The 24,256-nt window shown below is 46.2% G+C and overlaps 3 protein-coding genes across 3 annotated transcripts; 2 read left to right on the forward strand and 1 right to left on the reverse strand.

Moving 5' to 3' along the window:
• Positions 1-3,761: 3,761 nt before the first annotated feature.
• On the forward strand, positions 3,762-17,659 carry tmem145 (transmembrane protein 145). Its single transcript, XM_067238568.1, is given in 16 exon segments — positions 3,762-3,866; positions 7,457-7,531; positions 8,245-8,322; positions 8,580-8,600; positions 8,603-8,668; positions 9,097-9,198; positions 10,654-10,738; positions 11,051-11,122; positions 12,179-12,247; positions 12,866-12,946; positions 13,294-13,372; positions 13,861-13,954; positions 15,313-15,485; positions 15,646-15,766; positions 16,635-16,823; positions 17,426-17,659. Coding segments are annotated over 16 exon segments (1,644 nt in total).
• A 3,150-nt stretch (positions 17,660-20,809) lies between these two features.
• Positions 20,810-21,875, reverse strand: mrpl17 (mitochondrial ribosomal protein L17). Its single transcript, XM_067238577.1, has 3 exons — positions 21,507-21,875; positions 21,317-21,385; positions 20,810-21,214 (listed from the first exon to the last, which is right to left on the reverse strand). The coding sequence occupies exons 1-3, from the start codon at positions 21,678-21,680 to the stop codon at positions 20,960-20,962; spliced, it is 498 nt and encodes a 165-aa protein (XP_067094678.1). The 5' UTR covers positions 21,681-21,875; the 3' UTR covers positions 20,810-20,959.
• Positions 21,876-22,397: 522 nt separating this feature from the next.
• LOC136943886 (meprin A subunit beta-like) lies at positions 22,398-23,909 on the forward strand. The gene is made up of 3 exons (XM_067237369.1): positions 22,398-22,459; positions 23,101-23,325; positions 23,443-23,909. The coding sequence occupies exons 2-3, from the start codon at positions 23,115-23,117 to the stop codon at positions 23,907-23,909; spliced, it is 678 nt and encodes a 225-aa protein (XP_067093470.1). The 5' UTR covers positions 22,398-22,459; positions 23,101-23,114.
• Positions 23,910-24,256: the final 347 nt, after the last annotated feature.

Genomic DNA, 24,256 nt, shown 5'->3' on the forward strand with positions numbered 1-24,256 from the left:
AGTGAGGTGGGAGTTATTTAGGCATCCCTGTGTCTGCACTGCTGGTGGGGGTTTTTGTACTTAATCTAGAATGAGATTAAATGATAAAATATATATATATATATATATATATATATATATATATATATATATATATATATATATATATATATATATATATATATATATATATATATATATATATATATATATATATATATATATATATATATATATATATATATAATACATATTACTGCAAAGTGTAGTTTGGGCAAATCACATAGCACAGCTTTGCGTAGTGTAGCTTTTAGACTCTCCATAAACCTTTGATTTGCAGGTTAGGGTGATTAAGCCTAACAGGCCTGTAGTTGACCAGACTGACCATTACGACCCACCAGACCAGACCTGAGGCGTTCGCTCCTCCCATGCCAGCGTGCCGCACGTCACCTGGCTCCACCCTGAGCATAGTGGGACTTCCTGCTTCACAACCTACTTTTGCAGGGTTTCTCCTGTACCCCTCCCCTCCCGAATGCGTCCCTCCTTCCACACACCCAGTCTGTTCCCAGCAGGAGAATCCAGATCAAGTGGGATGGTGAAACATCGCCCACTAAGATGATGTTCTGTTTACCAGATCCTGGTGCCCAGGGCACAGTCGACGCCAGGCACTGAAGTCAGATGCGTCCAATGGTCACCCGAGGGTTCCTTGCGCGTCAGCTGTAAATGCACGTCTGCCAAACTAGACTCTTCACTGTGTTTCCATGCCAGGCTTAGATTGTGAGGGACTTCTATCGTGTGGAGTTCAAAAGCTATTTGGAGTGACCGGTAAATAGTCATTTCGATTGGCTGTCCTCTTTCAACCCTTTGCTATAAATAGATCAGTTAGAAACACCTAGCATCCTTCGCCCTCCTCTAGTGGATATCTGCTGCGTGATGAATAACATTTAGCAGGAATTGGATAAAATAATCCTCGCTCAAGGGTGTTCACCAGAAAGTCTCGCTGAAGGATTGTCATTGCCGGCTCTGTCTGCTTGGAATGCTTACGGCAGAATTTTTGCGGAGGGATGACACAGAGGAAAGTAGTCAGGAACAGCAAAGTCATCTCCTTTTATTCCCTCATGAAATGTTCTGGTTGTGTTTACTGGTGGCTGTTACTTCTGTTTGTGTTACCTCAGCACTTCCTGTCTGACTGTGTGTAGTTGTGCTTCTGTTTGTGTTACCTCAGCACTTCCTGTCTGACTGTGTGTAGTTGTGTGTGTCTGTTGTCTGTTTGTGTGTGTTACTCAGTCAGAATCTTGTTGTTGCTAATTTTGCCTCTGGGAGTGCCTGTGAAGCGTAGTCCGCGTGTGTGTGTGTGTGTTTACGTGATCATGTTAATGACTGTTGTGTGTTTCTGTGCACGTGCTGCGTGAGCCTGTCTTTGTGGCGTGTGCGTGTGCGTGTGTGTGTGTGTGTGACACCTATACTGTGGAGAAGTGTGAGCTCCAAGGTGTTTGTAAGTGTGTTGCCGATAGCAAGATAGGGGCTGTTGTGTTTTCGAAACAAAACACCAACCACTATTAGAAGTCATCCAGCCCTATGAAGTTGCTTTCATGGGCTATCTGGTTCTCATGTTTGATGGATTAGCTCTGTGCCTTTCCCAGTATCGAGTACCCTCGACGCTAACTAGGCAATACTGCACTACCCTTAGCTTCATGAGTCATTATCACCCCCCTGTGGCAGTGGGTATGTACAGTAGCCCTGTTGCATCCCAACCTGTTGGTGGGTAAAAATTGCAACTGAAGACACGTTCATAGTTTCTTCCTGGTTTCCTGAGACCAATCGTGTGACATCCCCCCCCCCCCCCCTTCCTTCCTTCCAAGCTCCCTGTCCTTGATAACCAGTCATGGGGGAGAGAAGGAGAGCAGGAAGTGATATGGATGAGAGGAGATGATTGGACGAGAGGGAGGTCTAGTGTGGAGTCCTTGCCTGTTTAAATGTTTCCCCCATCTGCCTCCATGTTCTTCGATGTTTCATGCATGAGTCTTTTAACGTGTGTGTGTGCGCGCGCGTGCGCGCTACAGAACGACTGCGCAGACGTTTTTGTTTGCATAAATCACACGGGGCCTGGTAGGAATGGAAAATATCTTCAGATGTACTTTTAATCATGTGATGTTGCTCGTGCGTGGAACTTGCAGGGTGTACACAGCATACCTTAACCTCCTCAGAGATAAGCTTTCCTCACAAAGAACTACCTGAGAAACTAAAACGAGTGCAACGTGAAAAGCATCTGGAAAACATATCAGCAAACAACAGAAGAAGCATAGTTCAGAGACCTGCACTGTCATAAGCACACCTATGCAATAGGAACACACCTGCATGCTCTGTGACTGCCCTGTGTTGTTTAAAAAATTAGAAAAATTATCTAAAGAATATTATTTTACATTTTGACAGTGAGGTTTAACAGGGTTATGGCTGCGGTTTATATACATGGGTGTATGAGTTTATTTTGTTTTCTAATCGAGACCATTTGCGAAAATCTGATCAACATCAAATATCAGAATCCTTTTACTGACCGACCGTGGCTGTTTCATTGTTGCGTGAAGACATTATTCTCCCTTCTAGTGTCCCACTTAGATAACACCTCTTGTGGGATCAAGTGTACACTAGATTAAGGCCACTAGCACAACCAAAGACTTCGCCTAGTTTTTGAAGAGTCATTTTGACCCGCTGTCCTTGCCATATTTGTGTTATATACCGCTGACGTCTGAACCAATATTGGCGTATTGTCAGTCGTGCGTGAACGCCAGACGGGTTCTGCACGTCTGCACCTAATAGCATAAGCAGCAATGATCATATGGAGGATAATCATAACACCTGTATAAGCCATAGAAAGACTGGAAGCCACGCAGTTTACTTGATTTGTATGGCCATTTATCTTAAACACCACAAGTGCAAACCTGTGAATAATAATGAATGTATATTAAATGACCTGTATCGTTTTTTTTATGCCTTTATTTTGCAGGATTGGCTGAATGTTGTGTCAGATACCTAAAGTATATTGGAGTATACTATTGGAAACTATATTATTTTCCCTGTTGATTTGGTATTGAAATAAATAAATTATCCAAACAATATCGTTTTACTGATGTCTTTCTAAAGTATATTTTACACATTTGTTTGTATTCATATCTTGAGTGACTGCAGTTATCGAAAAAGGCTACTGTATCAAGCATTTTGTTTGATGTAGCCTATATCAATGTATTATATTCTTGAGAATCAGACGCGTTGGTTGTCTCGTGGTTTGTTAAACTTTGGTTGCTCATTGTTGGTTGCTTTTTGGAGAAAAACATTATATAAATACACCTTTCCGAATGCATTAGGCTATAAGGTAGCCTATTGAAAACTTAGGAGCAGAATATTGTGTGGGACATAGCCTACCTGTGTATTTGGCCTGTTGTCTTTAGGAAGTATATGGTTCGCTATTTTTTATACATTTTTGTGCCATCGACTAGTCTACACGAATGGCAAATTCTGTGGTGTTGAATGTGTCGCAATCTACGAGCGAGGACGAGCAATCTGCCCCGTAACCGACGAAGGAAAGAAGCAGAATTGGGGCGCGTATCCGAAAGCGCGCTCACCGCTGTAGTAGGCTATTGGGGCTACATTCATCCTCGAGGGACAAGAGCGCGCCTCCTCTCTGCTTCCATCTCTTACCCAGGCTCTACCGTTTCCTGCGTTCCTGGGTGATAGACCAGGGTTGTCCTGAGAACCACAGAGTATCAACAGAGAAGGGGGATAAGATGGAGGTTTGCGAGAGACTTTTGTGTTTGGCCGTGGTGTCCAGCGTTTTCGGTTTTGGCTCAGTTCTGGGGAAATACGTCAGAGGTATAGTTAATACCAAAGAGGTAAGAGATGGTGTTGGTATATTTATCGCTATTATTACAACGACACCGTCACCGTTATTGGATAGACAATTTAGTCCTTGCTACAAGCGTAACTGTTATTGCGAAACCTCTAAGTTACCTGTGATGTTTGCATGCCATTTAACCTATTACGCTACGGATTAGATGACAGTAGGTTGTGTGTGTTGCCGTGCAATTGAGCGCATCTGTATGCATGTCAGATCCAGCACATTTCTTTTGTGATCGAAACTCTGCATATACATCACAAGCTTCAGTTGTGACGGTGTGGCTCTCAACTTAAATTGGACTATTTCGTCGCTTTAGCTTACAGGTTTCTTTATTGTCACTACAAGACGATGGGGTTCTCTTTTCACAAAGGCAACCGGTTACAGGTGTGAGTCAGCGGTCGTTCTTCAAAACGGTGTTTGTTATTGGTCCACGCACGCCAGTTTCCATAGATACATTTGACAAAGATTAGGCCTATTAGACCAGACATCGTCTAAGTTGATATGGCGTTTTATCCGTAGTGCTCCAGGTGTCTCAGTGAATCTGGGCCAAGTGTCCACTGCAGGGAGAGTTCCAAAAACCTAGACCATGGTGTTTAGGAGATTAATCTAACTTGATTAGACGACATCCGCCAAACTAGACTCTTATCTATAGCAAGACTTAGAAATTATTGTCAGTGGTGTGGCTTATTTGAAGTTTAGAATCATAACCATGTTATCAGAGATGAGGTTATATGCTTTTATCCTTTGGTCAATTGAGATAGCAGGATTGCAAATCCCATTTTGTTTCAAAGTAAAAAAATTGTGTTGTACAAGTTGTTTCCATGTCAAATACTTATTCAAGAAAGCACTCCTTGTCTTCTAAACTCATTCTGTGTTGCTGATCTAGGAGTAAACACCTGCACAGTATGAATGGCACAAAACAACACTGGTCTTGACATATTGATAAAGAGAGAGAAAGAGAGAGACTGTGCTTGCGTGTACGTGCGTGTGTGTGCTTGTTTTCCTTTGGGACCGTTAAACACATCATCAGTCTTGTCTGCTAGCCTCTTCCCGCCCAAGGTCAGTCACTCATTCATTCAGTAAACACACACAAACACACACACAGTCCGAGTGCCAACACCAAAACACTCTAGTTGAAATTGAGAACAGCCAGAATCGTATCAGGCTCATGAGAGGTGAGCGGAGGGGAAAGGAGGTGTGGGCGAGTGGGCCGTGAAGGCCCTAAAGGAGGGATTTGCTATGTGGGATATTTGGGCCTGGAGCATCATCAAATGAACCATCAAAGTAAATACAGACTCTGTAGAAGGATCAGTTCTATACATTACATTTAGTCATTTAGCAGACGCTCTTATCCAGAGCGACTTACAGTAAGCACAGGGACATTCTCCCAGAGGCAAGTAGGGTGAAGTGCCTTGCCCAAGGACACCACGTCATTTGGCACGGCCGGGAATCGAACTAACAACCTTCTGATTAATAGCCCAACTCACTAACCGCTCAGCCATCTGACCCCCCTATACCAGCATTTATAGGTGTGTGTTTTTGTGGTGTAATATGACAGATAACGACGACAAAAAAGGTTTTGTGTGTATAGTGAGTGTCCGTGTTCTCCCATGTTTGTACATAGTGTGTGAGAGGGTGTCTTTAAGTTTTACTGTTGTGTAACCTCACTAATGAATCATTGAGAGGCTCGGCGGTCCAGGGGTGACGTGACTAGCTGATTGGTAATTAATTGTTAATGAGGCTTAGCGAGCAAACAGGGATCTGGGGAGGGAGAAAGAGAGGGACGGAGATAGAGGGAGAGAGAGGTTGAGAAAAGGAGGGATGGCGAAAGAGAGCGAGGTTCTGAATCTCGGTGGTGAGTGGATACCGCATCAAGGCCTAGCGCTTGATTAATGAGGTGTCCAGTGCACACACACACACACACACACACACACACACACACACACACACACACACACACACACACACACACACACACACACACACACTGGCTGAATGACTCTGCATCACAATGCAGTAGCCGTGGGGGAAATGAGAGGACTAAGGAGGATTACGTGTGACACCTCAGCCTCTGGACCTGTGTTCTAAGATGTTCTACGTATCCTCTCCTGTTCCCCTGTGCACGGTCCACTTGTCCACTAAGACGGTCTGTGGCAGCAGCTGCCCTTGGACTCCCCCAAAGGGGGACGATAGCCTGGCTGGCTGGTGTGAAAATCACCAGCTGGATGTGGGGACGGTATTGACTGGTCAACAATAACGTTTGAGCTAGTCGAGCATGAGTAGTTGTGAAGCTGGCCGTAGAGGGATGTTCTGGGGCTGAGGCTGGGGCTGTGGCTGAGGCTGGGGCTGAGGCTTTGTTTGTTCCTATGACAGCTGGAAACCAATCTTGTGATGGTTGCTATGACTATGGGTAAATTAGGTGTTTGTGTACGCGTGCGTCTTAACAAAGGGGTCATTCATGATACTGGGAGAGTCGGGCGATAGCACTGCCATTCTCCTCTCTACCTAGCCTTATTTCATTTTTAAGGGGAAGGGGAAGGGGGGGTGTATCGTTCTGAATTACGACCTTGTAGTAGCCATGGTGATGGCGCCGGCCCAGGACAATGCAGGAGGTTGTGTGTGGATGGCTTTCTTCAGCAGGTTCCTGGGTCGCTCGTGACTTACTGCCCCTGGAGTGTCAGCTCCAGTTGGCTTCTTCTGCCTGAAATATGGCAGCGCTTTTGTTTGCTGTGTGAAATATAGGATCTCCAATCTCCAACCAGGAGCCTGGTTGGAGATTAAAGCCCGCTTGGCAGGGATTCCGCTACACAGAACAGAAATGAACGTGTTTCTATTCTGAGAGGAGTTGTCAGAATGGCAGTTATACAGTAATAACCTGTGGACTTCATTTCCGTGAGCGCTTGTGCAGGTGGGGCCTTCTAACAAACAGGCACTGGTCAGGTGAACATCCTAATGTGAATTTCATTATTTGAAGTGTCCATTGCAGATGAGCCTGTCTAGGGTAAGGGTATGATTGTCCTGTTCACTGTGTGCAGACACAAGTGGCTGTGGGCTGGGTTGATCTGTGTGTGTTTTCGGAAGCACATGCTGCCAATGTGCCCCCTTCTTCAATTCCCGCCAGTGCTGCTTGCACACACACACACACACACACACACACACACACACACACACACACACACACACACACACACACCCACACACACACACACCCACAAACACACACACACACACACACACCTGCACACACACACACACTCTCACTGACCAATCTACTGCTGGCCAGTGCTGCTGTCGCAGTGTCTTACATAAGAACATTGAAGTGTGCAGTCCAGGCTGTAGTTTGGCCCGGTCCTTGCAGGCTTGTGGTTTCAATGTTCTTACTTTTGTGATGTCCCTCTCCCCTCTTTCCTCTCCTCCCTCCCTCCCTGCCTCCCTCTCTTTTTCTCCTTTTTCATCCAACTCTGTCCTCCTGTTCTACTCATCTTTGCATCTTTCCTTCTCTTTCCCCCCCTCCCCCCCTTCCTCCTTCCGTCTCCCTTCATTCACCTCTCCTCCTCTTTCCTCCTCTTTTCTCCTTTTTCCTAGGACTGGGTCTTCCTCACTCGATTCTGTTTCCTCACTGACTTTGGCCGTCTAGACTTCCGGTTCCGCTATGCAAAGGTAGGCTGGTACTGCACATCTGTGGTTTGAGTAGTGTGTGTGTGTGTGTATGTGTATGTGTCTACATAAAAAAACCTGTAGAAGCCAGTAATAATAGCCTAACTACCGATACAGTGAAAATCATTGAAAACAGGAGTGTTTTTCGAATAAACTAGAAGGTTCTTTTGTTGTGTGGTAATATATTTTTGGTTAAGGGTACACACAAACGTGTTGTATTTTTCTGACAATGTTTCCATTAGAATTAATTTTGCTCTTTCATTCCATCATGCAGATTCTTTCTGTTTCTGTGTTATTTTTATTGTACATCTTTACACACATTCTCCCTCCCCCCCTTTCCTCTCTCTCCTTCCCTCTCTCCCTCTCTTGCTACCTTACGTAAACTTTATTAGCCTTGAGCCTGTATAGTTATCGGCCGTTCTAGTTGTAACACACCTTTACCTTGTCCTCTACTCCTTCCTCTATCACTTGTTCTCCATCTATCCATCAACTGTTCCCAAATCCCCCCCTCCCCCTGCCCCCTCTGGCACCCAACCCCTCCCTCACTTTTCCGTCTTCTTTCTGTTGCGTTGTAGCCTGCAGTCTGTGTCGAATTAATCTTACCCTTTCACACCAACCTGTCCCCCCCCTCCCTCCTTTCTCCCCCCCCCATCTCTCCCCCCTCCTCTCTCCCGTTCCCCTCCATTTCCTTGTTCTCTCTGTCCCTCCCTCACTAGTCACGCTGCTGTCAGAACATATTGCTCTACTTTGATGACAGCACTCAGTGGCCAGCTGTGTACAAGAGGGCGGATAAGGTGAGAAACTGCCTTTCTGCTTCTCAGGGATGGTTTGTGTGTGTGTGTGTGTGTGTGTGTGTGTGTGTGTGTGTGTGTCTGTGTGTGTGTGTGTGTGTGTGTGTGTGTGTGTGTGTGTGTGTGTGTGTCGTGGTTTTCCATGAAATCCTAGCCAACAGAGGTATGAACACTTCTTTGCTTCTTGGTCGTGTGTTTTTTGCGTGTGTAATGTGACGCCTTCACCTTTACCTTTTCCTACCTGCTTGTCTGCGCTACAGAACTGCTACCAGAAGGAGGCAGTGTGTTGAGGCCAGAGAACAATCAGGTCATCAACCTGACCACCCGCTACACGTGGTCCGGCTGTGTGGTAAGAACACAAGTATTTTTTCGCAAACACACACTTGTATCCGTTGTGTGGTTTTGGTTTCCCAACAGACTGTTTTCTTAAAAAAAATCATTTTTCATCAAATTATCAATTAATCCATGCTTTGTTTGTTAACACAGTCTGGGGTATTTGTGGTTGCAGTAGGTGTGAGTCTGTTATGGCTCCTTCTTTTGAGGGCTCGTTTGTGTGTCTCCATCTGTTAGATGTGTGGGCTGTGATATCTCTCTGTGGGTATATGACAATAACACGTCTCTCTCTTTCTCTCGCCCTTTTTTCTCACACACATATTCACTCTTCTTTTACGGTCTCTCTCGCCCGTCTCTCTGCCTCCCTCCCCTCTCTCGCTCGCTATCATTCTCTCTCTGTGTGTCTCTGTCTCTCTCCCCCCTCTCTCCCTCTCTGGGTGATAGGTGGAAGGAGAGGGGAATGAGGAGGTTTTAAGCTGTGTGGGAGGTCGAAGCTTCAGGTCTGTGAGGGAGAGATGGTGGTACATCGCTCTCAGCAAGTGCGGGGTAAGTGTTCAACTCTAACCCCTGTAGCTGGGGCCCTGCCCACTGCTTGTCTGTTGCCCTGACAACACACGCCACCCCCTCGCTCACACACAAGCGAACAGGGCGGCCGGACAATCCATCGTTAGGCGACAGCACACGTTTATTCAGGACTGAACTCATGTTACCTCGCTGTTTTGTCTGCGCAATCCTCGGGAACAAATGAATAAATAATTTGCTTCGCCGAGACCGTAAATCCACGGATGAGTCCTATTGTGATGTAAAGTTTTGTTTGGTGATGGCTCAATGTAGTGAGCGTGGGTCTGTGGTGGTACGGGGAGAGTGTGGCTGGTTCATGTTGCTGTGCTCGGAGCACTCTGCATAGTAATCACTGCTTGATGAGCTCTGCTCAAGGGCTGGAGCTGAGCTCAGTGTGTACGTGTGTGCGTGCGTGTGTGCATGTTTGTGTATGTGTGTGGTTGTCTCCTGTGTGTGTTTGCCTGCCTGTTCGTCGTGTTCTGTTGGCGTGTGTGTGTGTGTGTGTGGAGGGGGGGGTTGAGTGCATATCTGGGCATGTATCTGTCTGATCGGGTTTGTGGTGTTTGCGGCGGGAGTGCGTGCCGGATTTGCAGTGTTGGCGCAGATCGCTAGTGAAGAGGGAAATGATTTAAGTGGTTGTTTCCTGGAGAGTGTCGTCACGACAGCGGCTGTTGATGGACACACGGGCCTAATGCTGTTGGACTGGCTCTCACGCTGTGTGTCGGGGCCTGCAGCTCTCTGGACACGCCTGCAATTTCCGTCTTCATGTCTTCTCGCTTCCTCTCCTCTCGCTCACTCTCATGCTCACCTTTCCATCTTTGTTTTGGCCCCGTGTTCATCCCCCCCCCCATCTCTCTCTCCCTCCCTATTCTCTCTCTTTCCCCGTCTGCTGTTTGATAGCTGTATTTGTTTACTTCTTTTTTTTTTTTCACTTCTGCTCTTTCATTTCATCCTCTGCTCCTCTGTCGCTCCATTCCCTTCTTTACTGTTGTCCTCGCCTGCTCTCTGCACCCACTTTTCTTTTTTTATCACTCTCTGACTATCTATCTCTCCCCTCTCTCTTCAACTCGCTGTGTGTGCCTTCACTGACAGTATTGATTTTGTGACAGGCTACGCTTGGTAGTCCCTCCAACCTTTTTGATGGAGGGACTGAGATGGAGTCCTGGCTGCCAAAAGGAATCAAAGGCTACCCCCTACCCCCTACCCCCACCTCGCCACCACAACAACCAGAAAGTCTGCAGGCTTTGAACTGCTCTCTGTGAAATGAGCTCTTTCTGCCACGCACTGTCTCTCAATCGCTTCTCTTTCTCTCTGTCTCTCTGTCTCTCTCTCTCTCTCTCTTTCTCTCTCTCTCTCTCTCTCTCTCGCTCTCTCTCTCTCTCTCTCTCTCTCTGTCTCTCTCTCTTTATATCTCTCTCTTTCTGCCTCTCTCTCTTTCAGGGGGATGGCTTGCAGCTGGAATACGAGATGAAGCTGACTAACGGCCAGTCTTTCTGGACCCAGCATTTCTCTGCAGATGAGTTTGGTGAGCGTGATTACAGCGATGTTAATAAACGATGGCTAATAGACTGGACAACACTACTTTGCACGGCCAATAAAGCATATTGAACTGAACAAATTAGAATAATGAAGGGAAGGTCTGTGGATGAATAAAAAATGATGGATGAGCTTACTAGGATGGACAAAAAGAGGCGGGCGGGGTGTTGGGGGGGGGGGGGGGGGGGTAGTGGTGGCCGTAGTATAGAAATAGTCATGTTCATCTCCTTTAATAATTCCAACATCTTTCTGTGCCTCATCTCCCCTTCCTATTCCCATCCTCTTTAATGGCACTTCCCAGGGATTCTGGAGACCGACATCACCTTCCTGGTCATCTTCAGCGCAGTGTTTCTCCTCTCCTGCTACTTTGCCTGTAAGTGTCTTTCCCACGTATGGGGGCTTGACCGCCCCCCGTCCTCGCCTTCGTCTTCCCAGGGAGAGAGGATTAGTAAGTGCCTACCTGCCTGCCCGGCGTCAAGGCGGGAGTGCTTGTTTCAGAGAGTACAGGGCGGGAGTGCTTGTTCCAGAGTGCGTTCCGGTGTTCAGCCCCACATCCCCTGGATCACTAGAGGAGGAGGGGGGGGAGGGGGGGTTCAGCCCCACATCCCCTGGATCACTAGAGGAGGGGGGGGGGGGGGTTCAGCCCCACATCCCCTGGATCACTAGAGGAGGAGGGGGGGGAGGGGGGGTTCAGCCCCACATCCCCTGGATCACTAGAGGAGGAGGGGGGGGGGGTTCAGCCCCACATCCCCTGGATCACTAGAGGAGGAGGGGGGGGGGGTTCAGCCCCACATCCCCTGGATCACTAGAGGAGGAGGGGGGGGAGGGGGGGTTCAGCCCCACATCCCCTGGATCACTAGAGGAGGGAGGGGGGGGTTCAGCCCCACATCCCCTGGATCACTAGAGGAGGCGGGGGGGGGGGGGGGGCTTAGCTCCGCTTGACAGACACGAGACAGCTGAAGCTGAAGAGCAGACAAGGCCTGCAGGGAAATGGGGATGTCGGTGTGACTGAGCTACAATGCCGGACTGCTCTCCTGATAGACCGGGGAGGGAGGGAGGGAGGGAGGGAGGGAGGGAGGGAGGGAGGGAGGGAGGGAGGGAGGGAGGGAGGGAGGGAGGGAGGGAGGGAGGGAGGGAGGGAGGGAGGGAGGGAGGGAGGGAGGGAGGGAGGGAGGGAGGGAGGGAGGGGAAAGTGCACATAGTATCTGCACATATAGACATGTCTTCAGCAAGTAGGGCACGTCCTCATGCTTCTCTCTCTTTCTCTCCCTCTCTTCGTTCTTTGTTCACTCCCTCTACACCTGTTCTTGCCCACATGTCTCCTGTTATTTACTCTCCTTTCCCCTTTTCTTTCATCTTCCTTGGTTGCCTCTCCTCTTTTGTATTCCTCTTTCATCCCCCACTCCCATCTCTTTCTCCTTCCCTCTAGATCATCTGAAGGGACGGCAGCTTCTCCATACAACCTATAAGATGTTTATGACTGCGGCAGGTGTAGAGGGTGAGGCTCATAACTCCTCTCTCTCTCTCTCTCTCCCTCCCTCTCTCTCTCTCTCTCTCTCTCTCTCTCTCTCTCTCTCTCTCTCTCTCTATCTCTCTTTATCTATCTCTTTATCTATCTCTATCTCTCTATCTCTCTCTATCTCTCTTTCTCTCTCTGTCTCTATCTCTATCTCTCTCTATCACTCTTTCTCTCTGTCTCTATCTCTCTCTCCTTTTGTCTTTCTATCTCTGTCTCTATCTCTCTCTCTCTCTTCCTCTCTCCCTCTCTATCTCTCTCTTTATCTCTCTCTCTCTCTCTTTATCTCTCTCTTTCTCTTTATCTATCTATCTCTATCTCTCTTTCTCTCTGTCTCTATCTCTCTCTCCTTTTCTCTTTCTATCTCTGTCTCTCTCTCTCTCTATCTCTCTCTCACACACAGATTCCTCAAGCACTACATTTGCATGTCATACTGCATGAAAGTCTCAAATCTTCAAGTACATGAGCCACTGATATTAGCATAGGTATTAAGTAATACATTTGCCCTATTGCTTAGCTTAGTTGTTCCCTCTGGTATGTAATATTTAATAGCTTTCAGTAGCTCAGAAGTGTCTCTTTCCTGATTCCTCTCCTCTGCAGTTTGCAGCCTGATGTTTCACTGCATCTACTGGGGCCTGTATGCCAGAGATGGGGTAGGCAATGGCAGTCTGAAGATACTGGGTGAGTCAGAGAGCCAAACCACTGGGTAGTTTCAAGATGAACAATGCATGTAAGATATTCTGTATAGGAGTACATTTGTGTGTGTGCCTGACTGACTGCGCGCATGTGTGTGACATGACCTGTTTTCGGTTTCCGGCGTTACCAATTCAGACATTTTAACCTACTTACAGTAACCTGTCTTTCACTCTCTGTGGGAGAAGTTCTAATTTTTCCCTCCCTCCCTCCCTCCCTCCCTCCCTCCCTCCCTCCCTCCCTCCCTCCCTCCCTCCCTCCCTCCCTCCCTCCCTCCCTCCCTCCCTCCCTCCCTCCCTCCCTCCCTCCCTCCCTCCCTCCTTCTCTCTCCACAGGGAAGTTACTGTTCTCTGTCAGTTTCTTGGTGTTCCTACTGATGCTGGTTCTTCTGGGAAAAGGCTTCACTGTCACCAGGTAGGTGTGTGTGTGTGTATCTGTGAATCTCACATTTCACACGGCGTCTCTCACCTCTGGGCTGGAGGGCAGCCCCAGCTGTCCCTGCGCTCAACAGCTCTCCCTCGCTCTGCCTTGTCACTTAGGATAACTGCCGTTATCGTTGCTACGCTGTGACACTGGATAAAAACGCTCTTCTCCCTTCCCTGTCTCACAGGCTGTGTTGACTGAGCCTTTTAGCTCTGCTTCTCCTTGTCTGTCTAGTTTGGCAGAGAGGTTTCAACATCGACACGACACACTGTCTTCTCACTCGGGTCCAGTTCATGAGTAGCTGCAGCACTTAGATCAGCTGTCTGCACCGGAGTTTAACGGATAGACACGGTGCTTTTGTTCCCTTTCTTACATGTACCGTGTGTGTGTCTGTCTGCACACACTAGGGTCTGCAAACTCTTTAAACTAGGTTTACAAACTCTTACCCATGTGTGTGTGTGTGTGTATCACTGTATCAGGGCAAGGATCAGCCACAGCGGATCTGTCAAGCTGTCCATCTACATGACGGTCTACACCATCACTTACGTCATCCTCTTCATCTACGAAGCTGAGGTACGCTCCAGCGCACCAACACCCAAGCCTAGCGCCCTGACAGGAAACACACCACCCAAGCCTAGCGCCCTGACAGGAAACACACCACACCACCCAAGCCTAGCCCCCTGACAGGAAACACACCACCCAAGCCTAGCCCCCTGACAGGAAACACACCACCCAAGCCTAGCCCCCTGACAGGAAACAGCTGGGCAACGCTACAATGATACACCAACAGGCCAACCATACATATATACCCTCAATCCTTTTCTTTGACCAGGGACTCGGAATATGTGACAGACTGCTAGAGGTCAGGGTAGTGGGGAGGATTGCCTGCTGTACAGTGTTGTATTCTAGGATGTAGGTCCATGAAAACACCTTTAAGACTCCCAGGGTGTCCACTCCATACGCTCTGTATGTGTGTCAGCCCCCCTTCAAAACGTTATCCTCCACCCTCCCCCCAACACGTGCAAACGGAAAATCCAGCAATTTAGCCAGTTTGTCACAGATAAATCCTCGCTACTCTCTTTTGTTCCGGTTGCTTCTACTAATGACGTTCGCTCACCCAGGGCATCAAGTTAAATGAGTTTCAGCCAGGTTCAGGTGGAAAGGAAATGAGACTGGACGCCTACTTATTGGGCCTGCTCTGTAACTGCCATGTTGTAGTGGACAGTAGGCACCAGGTCCTGAAGGTGGAATCATCACACCTCTGCATAATGCAGGCCAGTGGAAGGTGTAACTCTGTCCGTGCTATACAGACGTGCGAAACTCGATGCACCGCCCGCAGACACAGAGAGTCTAACGATGACAAACTCACACACACACACGCACACACACACACACACGGACCCTGTCATTCTACTGACCTTTTCATCGGTCATTCCAATTGTGTCAGCTAAAACACAAGCAGAACTCAGGGCAGTAAAAGGCACTGCATACTTTTGACACTTCAGATAAATGAACGGATGAAACTGTCCTACTGAATTAAGGGGTTTGATATAGTATAATGAATGACTGTCAGTAATATATATATATATTGTATATTATAAATGTATATAGTAATAATAGACACAGAGGGCTTGTCCATTGTTATTTCCCATTGAGAGTAAAACGTGGTTGGTTTTTATATAGTTGTGATTTTGACTGCAATATGTGTGCGCATGTATGTGCATGTGTGCGTGTGCATGTGTGCGTGTGTGTGTGTTCGTGTGTGTGTGCATGTGTGTGCATGTGTGTGTGTGTGTGTGTGTTCGTGTGTGTGTGTGTTCGTGTGTGTGTGTGTGTGTGTACGTGTGCGTGTGTTCGTGTGTGTGTGCGTGTGTGTGTGCGTGTGTGTGTGTTCGTGTGTGTGTGCATGTGTGTGCGTGCGTGTGTCTCAGTTCTTTGACCCAGGCGAGGTGCTGTATGCGTACGACAGTCCGGCAGGGTACGGGCTGATGGGCCTCCAGTTGCTGGCTTACGTGTGGTTCTGCTACGCCGTTCTGGTGTCTCTCAAACACTACCCCGAGAAACAGCCCTTCTACATCCCCTTCTTCACTGCATACACCCTCTGGTGAGGCCTCCTCCTCCTCCCACCTTCCAGATCAGTACTTGGATAGTGCCTTTACTTCATTACAATAAGTAGCAAATTGACCATCTTTTCTCTCTGCCTGTGTCTGATTGCCCTGTCTTCCTCATTACCCTCTCTCTCTCTCTATTTTTCTACCTCTCAGGTTTTTCGCAGTGCCAGTCATGGCTTTGATTGCCAACTTTGGCATACCTCGATGGGCTCGGGAGAAGATTGTCAATGGCATCCAGCTTGGCATCCACCTCTACGCCCACATTGTGTTCCTGGTTAGTGCGCCATGTCCGAACACACACACACACACGAACACACACACATGCACACACACAAACACACACACAGGCACACACACACAAACACACACACACACACACACAGGCACACACACACACGAACACACACACAGGCACAAACACACGAACACACACACATGCACACACACAGGCACACACACACAAACACACACACAGGCACACACACACACACACCTAACACTCTGTTCCTGCTAATGATTCACTTCTCTGTGTCCTTCATCATCCTCGTTTGAGGCTCCCACCTTCCTCGTCCGACACACAAACACTTCAGATCCACACTTACTTGCAAAATGTCACACATACACACACAGTCTCTTTGTTGGTCTGTTCATTACCCATGATTCATTCCTCATGAGTCCTCTGCCGGTTCTTATAAATATTGTACCGTGTCATCAGGACCTTCACAGCAACTGTAAAAAGGCCAGATCTGATTTATATACCGTACATTCTTCACTTGTCCAGGCACCCTACTGAATTGCTTTCACCCTTTAGATTCAGCATTTTCACAATATATGAGTTACACTGTGAGTTACAGCTAGATGTGTATGTTTAAGCACCCACAGACTAACTTCATGCTAACACAGTATGGTATACCTTCATAATGGAGTCTGTTGGCTGAGCGGTGAGGGAATCGGGCTAGTAATCCGAAGGTTGCCAGTTCGATTCCCTGTCATGCAAACTGACGTTGTGTCCTTGGGCAAGGCACTTCATCCTACTTGCCTCGGGGGAATGTCCCTGTACTTACTGTAAGTCGCTCTGGATAAGAGCGTCTGCTAAATGACTAAATGTAAATAATCATTTCACTTTCCCATTCTCTCCATAGGCAATCACTCGGCCCTCAGCGGCCAATAAGAACTTCCCGTACCACGTGAGGACGTCCCAGATAGGCATCCTTCTGTCCAGTCCGAAAGCGGGGGTGCCTGGAGAGAGCTTCCCCCACCACGCCTACGGCAACAGCTCCTTTCTGGGCGACTCCCAGCCCAACTTCACTGAGCTGTTCTCCATCCAGTCGGTGAGTCTGAGGCTGAGGGCTGAGGCTTTGAAACCGGCCATTGTAGCAGGCAGGCCTGATTAAACACACAGACACAGGCAGGGATGGGGGTCAGATGGCTGAGCGGTTAGGGAGTCGGGCTATTAATCCGAAGGTTGCCAGTTTGATTCCCGGTCATGCCAACTGACGTTGTGTCCTTGGGCAAGGCACTTCACCCTACTTGCCTCGGGGGAATGTCCCTGTACTTACTGTAAGTCGCTCTGGATAAGAGCGTCTTCTAAATGCGTAAATGTAAATGTAAATTGATGGGGGTCAGATGGCTGAGCGGTTAGGGAGTCGGGCTATTAATCAGAAGGTTGTTGGTTCCATTCCCGGCTGTGCAAAAAGACGTATCCTTGGGCAAGGCACCCTACTTGCCTCAGGGGGAATGTCCCTGTACTTACTGTAAGTCGCTCTGGATAAGAGCGGCTGCTAAATTACTAAATGTAAATGTAAATTCAATCCAGCCTCGCTGCTCTGCATGGTGTGACAGGACGCTGCCAGGTACTGACAGCAGGGGTACACCTGCATGACCCCTTGACCTTTCACTCTAAACCTCCCTCTCCATCCTCTTCGTCCTCCAGGGCCCAGTGAAGACAGTAGAGGAGACGGTGGCCCGGAAGGGACAAGAGGTACCGAGGAACAGCGAGCAAAAGATCATCACCACCACGGCCGATCTGACGTCTGCGCTCCCCCCGGCCCTGCCCCCTGTGCCCCCCCGCCTCTCTTCCCACTCCCCCCCTCCCCCCCCACGACTCCCCTCCTTTACCGAGTACTTCAGCATGCAGGGCGGGCTCGGGGTGGGGTCGAAGGCATGAGATAGACCAATAGGAAAGGAGGGTTGACAGGGAAAGAGGGCTGATATAGAAGGAAGTGTAGGGGGAGGGAAAGAGAGTAACAGTGGGTGAGGAACAAGATATGAGTTAGAGTGCTATGGTTGTAAAAAAAAATATATATATATAAAATAAATAAAAAACAAGAAGCAATAAATATTTGATGCAGACCTGAGTGAGACACAAGGGGAGATGACAAAATGGGCGTAGACTGAGCAATAGAGTGATAGGAATGCACAAGGGGACTGAACAAAACTCTTATGAACATTTTCATTTAAGAATTTATAAGGCATCGCTGGAAGAGCCAAGGGGGGGTAAGTGTAAATAGCCGAAGCGAGGGGACAGTACTTGTACTTTAAGTAGTTGCAAATATTTCTATTGCGCAAGGGATGTTTTTTTCACATTGTTGAATTCCAAGTGGTGCTGTGACCATTGAAATTCTGCTGCCATTACACTGTACCAGAGTATTCACTCCCTTCATGCGAAGTAAAACTACTTTTTTATGTTTGACATATTTTGATAACGAATAGATATTTACTCCCTATATAGAATATGTTAGGTTTGTTTATATACTCATCGGGTTAGACAGGATTGATATTCCGACGTTTAAGTGTACAATGTCAAGTTTACTGTGGACATCTCTGAGGTAGTAAAACAAGCATGTTTGTACTGTACCCACCTGTTTTACACTTGGAATACTGCACTTCATGTTACCATACAATGTGTGCACTTGTGTGTATTAACACCACTTTTGTACCACATACATACTGTATGTACAGAACAAACAATACCTGGCGAAAAATCACCAACAATTTGGGGAAAGTCTATTGTTACAACTCTGCTTTCATTTGTTGATGATTGGAACCGCACATTACCCATCTCAGTTCAGTTTTCACTGGACTGAAAACTGCACAGTTCAAACAGTTTGTTGTTATGACAACGAACTGTTGTTATAATCTTTTAACAGTTTGTGAATGTACTACCGCCTCAGACGAGGACTGAAGTGATTTGAACTTACTTTAAAGTGCACATCTTTTATACACTTTTTTCTTTAGATTCCAGTGTCCATCATCGACAGATGACTCGCAGACAGCCAGATGTGAAGCATTAAACATTCATCATCACCCCCCCCCAAATAAAACAATTGAAAGTCTGTTTCTTTAGGCAACAACCATAAATTAATCTGTACTGCATGGACACAGGCAGTTTTTACATGAGCTCCTACAAATGAATCAGTCATTTTTAGATACTACATTCTCTTTGTTCTGCATTGAAGTCTTAATGTTCCTCACTGCAGAATGTCTGTTTCTAATACGTTTAAAGGGGACATCTGGGCTGTACTCATCAATAACACATTGCATTATAGTCCAGCTGCATCCAAAAATGCAATACCTGTAGATATAGTCATACTAAGTGTCATGATCCGATATTGAAGAATGGAACATTAACCTGCTAATCGTTGCTTTTTTTCTCAAAACAATTGTTGATGTAATGTTGATACAGCAGGAGAGTCATTCATAAAAGTCTTAATACCATTTACCACATATCTGCATGACTGGTACCCCACTAATTGTCTTTGGGTACAGTCTTTTCTTTCAGTAAGTATGAAGCACGCATGAGACAAATCTCAGTGTCTTCAATTCAAATAATACAGAGAAAATTGTGGTTTTGTTTATTGCAGTTTTATCAATAACCTCCTGTTGTCAGTTCCAGTTTTTTTCTGGGAATCATTGTGATGGTACAAACAATATATGTTGTGTACATACAGTAGGAACATAGGATAACAAGTTTTATTCAGACTGTAAAACAGAACGATACTTGAAGTAGAGCACTAACTGTGGTATGATATATGTTCTGGTGTTATAATGGATCTGTCTATGTAAGAGTTTGGCATTGTTGCCACTGTAGTCCATTGTTGCTCATGGATTATTATAATTACTTGACTGCATAGACTGGTGTACTAGGTGGACAACTGACTCACATTCTTCGAAGCTGGTTCCACTCATTCACATATTTTGCATGACTTATCTGTCTAATGTACATGGATGACACACAGGTTTACTTCAACATTAAAGACGAGCACACACACACACACACACACACACACACACACACGTGGATGATGGAAAGGGATTGTGTATGCATGAAATGATAGCACAGCTTCCAGGAAACTCAGATAGATATGGTTAAGAGCACATCACAGAAGCATTGTTCAAAAATAAATGCATTTTATTGGTGTCAAATAAGGAGATCCTGAATACGCTGTACATAAACTTTTTGCCAAAAATAAAATTGGTCCGTTTTGTTAAAGCCTTGCTCGTTTCATGCATCATTACTCGAACACTTAATACCATCACGTTCAATTTGATGTTGTGTTTTATATTTGAGCTTAGAATACTTCACAGGCTACTATACTTGCACAAAAAATGCTAAAGGCCTATTGATACTATCATAGTAGTGTTTTCCACTCATCAGTTTCCAAGGCAGAACATCAGTGTGCAATTGGTTCTTAAGACATTTACATTTACATTTAGTCATTTAGCAGACGCTCTTATACAGAGCGACTTACAGTAAGTACAGGGACATTCCCCCCGAAGCAAGTAGGGTGAAGTGCCTTGCCCAAGGACACAACATCATTTGGCACGGCTGGGAATCGAACTGGTAACCTTCAGATTACTAGCCTGACTCCCTCACCACTCCCCATCTGACTCAGCCATCTGAATACGCATGAAGACATGCGTATTCATGTGTCATTTGAAGACTTTTATTTTGAATTTGTTTTTTCCTTTTGCAAGAAGGTTTTGCATTTTGAGTGTTTTCGGATTTATGTTTTGAGAAATGTAGCCATGCTTTCAAAAATGTGCATAAGCAACTGAGGAAAAACTAAGCATAAACTAGCATGGTTTAAGGGGAAAATAAATCCAGAGCCGCTCTGCACTAAGCTCCTGCAGCCTGTAGGTATACGGAATAAACTTAACAATGCCCACAGCACAGCCCAGGGCTGCCCACCAAACCGACTACGAGACTATCGTGCAAGGTTAGGATGAAGACATGGATTCCAAAACTGCCATTTGGAAAGTTCTACACCATCCTTTATCTTGCCAATGTTTAAAATGCATTAAGTGGACAGTCAAGAATAATTAAAGAATAATTTATTTTTCTTACATTTTTCATACAAATACACATGGAAGATGTGAAGGGATTGGTGTGCATGACTTGCAAAGTTTCCTGGAAGCCTTTCTTCCACTTGTCTGCGTGGACATAAAAGACAGCAGAATTTGCTTGTCAGATTTTGACTGTTGTCTTCTGTGCTCTTTCCTCTTTATAGCCTTTCAGCAGCTGGTTGATAAGGCTGAGTTCAATGTTTTTTCTGACAGGATACAGGGGTGGGAAAGGGTTTCCTCTGTACTCAAGAACAGACATTTTGGCCCGGTCCAGGTTCTCCCGGTTAGGAATGCGAGCCATGCGCGTGTAGCCCTTCTTCTGAGTTTCGAATCGAGGAGCCAGTACCTTGAAGAGCTTTGGAACAAGATCCTTTTCCTTGTGCGACACAGGAGACAGTGGAAGGACAACAGTTCATTAACTCTACACCAAAGCATGAGTTCTACGAAATACTCAAAAGGCTAGCTAGCGAACACTTACTGTGAGCCAAAAGCTAGCCATTTTCATTGCTTTCTCGTCAGTGTCTCCCTTCTTCGCATAGTCAATCAACTAGAAAAAAACATCAAAATAACAATGCAAACAGCGTTAGCGCTTTCAAGCTAAAAATACAATGGTAGCTTAACGTCTGCATGGCTAGTTAGCTACCTAGCTCAACGCGTCGTGCCCTCACCTTTTCCGCGTAGAACCGAACTTCGTCCGCACGTCCTTGAGTGGTCTCTATCCTCTCGTGGCGAACGAGCCCCGTAAGCATATTGCGTAGCATATTGATACGAGACTCGGGACCGAGACCCATTTTACGGGCAACTCGGCCATGGGAAATTAACATCTGCAAAGTAAGGCGCATTTTGCCGAAAGGTTTGCCTGAAGAAGTCAAAGAAGAAGGGCAAGAAGAAGACACAACTGTGTCCCCCTCCTCAAATACTTGTTTGTTATTGTAACACACAAAAAAAGAAATAAACCCTATTAGAGCCTATCCTCAAGTCGAAGATATCTATTGAAGTGCCGTTTGATTTCACTGGTTGACTTTGACTGTGGAGCTAAACGAGTAGACCGGCTGGGTATCTGATTTAGTATAATTGTTCCGGGGTAAGATTAGTTCCGCCTTGAAAATAAATACAAATAAACAGTACAATCTTCATAAATGCATTCCCAGTAAGAAGTGAGCCTGAACCACTGTAGCATACTGCACTTTATTTATTTTTGTTGTTACAAGCCTACTTTGCATCATGGACAATCATGTTAGTCATGGAATGAAGTGAAGCATCAGTCGGCAATTCTTTTTAGTGACTGGATTTGTTCTGAAACCTCTTGATGAGAATCATTAGAGGGCTCTAGAACTGTGTAGGACTAGCAAACAGACAGCTTCATGATGTGGAAACTGAAGTTTGGTTGGTCAGAAGACACATGCTTGTCACGCTCAGACAAGATAGGGTCTCTCCATGACAATTGTTCTCACAGAAATGTCACTGATGCGATCACTGCAGATGCATTCCATGTCTACACATAATTGTGCAGATACAGAAAAGCTGGAAAAACCTTCTGAACTGGAATAGAGGAATAGAGTGGCGAGCGCTGTTGGGGCTCCCTCTAGTGACCACACCAACCTGGGTACCTGCAAAACTGGTAAAACATGGACAACTGTGTCAAAAAGTAATAATTTACACTTATTTAGGCACATATTTAGGCTTCTGCCATAACCAATTATATCCTGGCATGCAACCATTGAAAAATAAAATTTGTATTATAGTAAGTAAAAGTAAGTAAGTACAATTTATTTATACAGCGCTTTTCACAGACATGGTCACAAAGTGCTTTACAATGTACAATGTTGTCAATATAACATAAAAGTCTAATAATAAAAATAAATAAAAACAGATAAAAATTATCAATAGACCAAAGACAGAGATTACAAAAGCTAACCTGAACAAGTGAGACTTGTCCCTTAAAACTTTCAACATTCTCAGCAAACCTAATGCTGGTTGGCAAAGCATGCCAGAGTCTGGGTGCCATAGCGGCAAAAGCTCTATCCCCACGTGTCTTCAGACGAGTGCGTGGCGTGGATAGCAGATTTTGGTTAATAGATCTAAGAGACCGGAAGGGGGTGTGTAGGTGAATCATATTGGCAAATATAGTTACTGTTTTCACATTTAAAAGCATAAACAAAATTAAATACCTTTTTTAAGTTTCCCCTACACGTATAGAGTGGGCATGCTAAATCTATGGTTGGCTCTACTTCTTTCTATATTATTCAACTTTTCCTCGAGGGACTGGATTGTTCATGTACTCCAGCACAGCTTCAGGGCAGGAGGGGGACTCGGCCTGGCTGGAGAGCAGGAGGATGACTCCCAGCAGGCTGTGCAATGTCCAGTGTCTGCAGTTTTACTACTACCACAGTGGGAACCAGTCAGACCAGCTCAACATCTGGATCCGAGAATACCAGGATGAGAGTGACTCCAGAGGAACGCTGCGCCTCATGGGACAGATCACAGGTGGGGGTGTTTGGGGAGAGGGGGTGGGGCAAATGGACCTGATAAACACCAAGACTAAGTTCAATCTTACACACCTCTCTCAGATCGTAACATGTGTTGTCCTCTTGTCTCTCTCAGGTCCAGCCTCTAACCACTGGCAGCTGCACCACGTGCCTCTGGACGCCACCAAAAGCTTCCAGGTGGAGTTTGAGGTGCGTAAAGGAGCAGGAAGTTCTACCGGAGGCTTCGCCATCGATGACATCAACCTGTCAGAGACCGAGTGTCCCCATCTGACCTGGCAGATCAGGAACTTTGAGAACCGTCTAACAACTAGCAGCTTTGGCACTTTTCTGTACAGCCCTCGACTGTACTCTAGTGAAGGATATGCGTACCAGATAGTGGTCATATTATTCACAAGTTCTTTTGGCACAGCTGTCCGTCTGGTGTCTGGTCAGTGTGATGACCAGCTCCAGTGGCCTTGTCCCTGGAGGCAGGTGACCTTCCAGGCTCTGGACCAGAACCCTCAGATCCAGCTGCAGATGTCCAATAGGTTTAGCCTCCTTCCAAGGCATTGTATTCCACTTACATGGAAATACATGCCATGAATACATACTTACATGCATACATAAGTACATACATGTGCTACAACATGCATGTTAATCATGTTTGCTGCAGCGTGTAAAATGAAGATGTTTAGCACTCAAATAAAGCTGTTGACTCACTGTTACTCACTCCTGTTTCCATATTATGAGGTTGTTGAAAGCATAATAATATTATTGTTTAGCATACTTAACCCTTGTGTTATCTTCGGGTCATTCTGACCCATCAGTCATTGTGACCCACCGTCGTATTGCGGCAACTTTAACGCATACAAAAACAAAGTGAAGCATTTTCTTTTAACCGTTGGGCTGTCTCAGACCCCCCACATTGCGAAGGTTAAAAGAAAAATATT

Source organism: Osmerus mordax, chromosome 6, assembly GCF_038355195.1.
Source record: "Osmerus mordax isolate fOsmMor3 chromosome 6, fOsmMor3.pri, whole genome shotgun sequence".
In the NCBI taxonomy this organism is placed as follows: Eukaryota; Metazoa; Chordata; class Actinopteri; order Osmeriformes; family Osmeridae; genus Osmerus; species Osmerus mordax.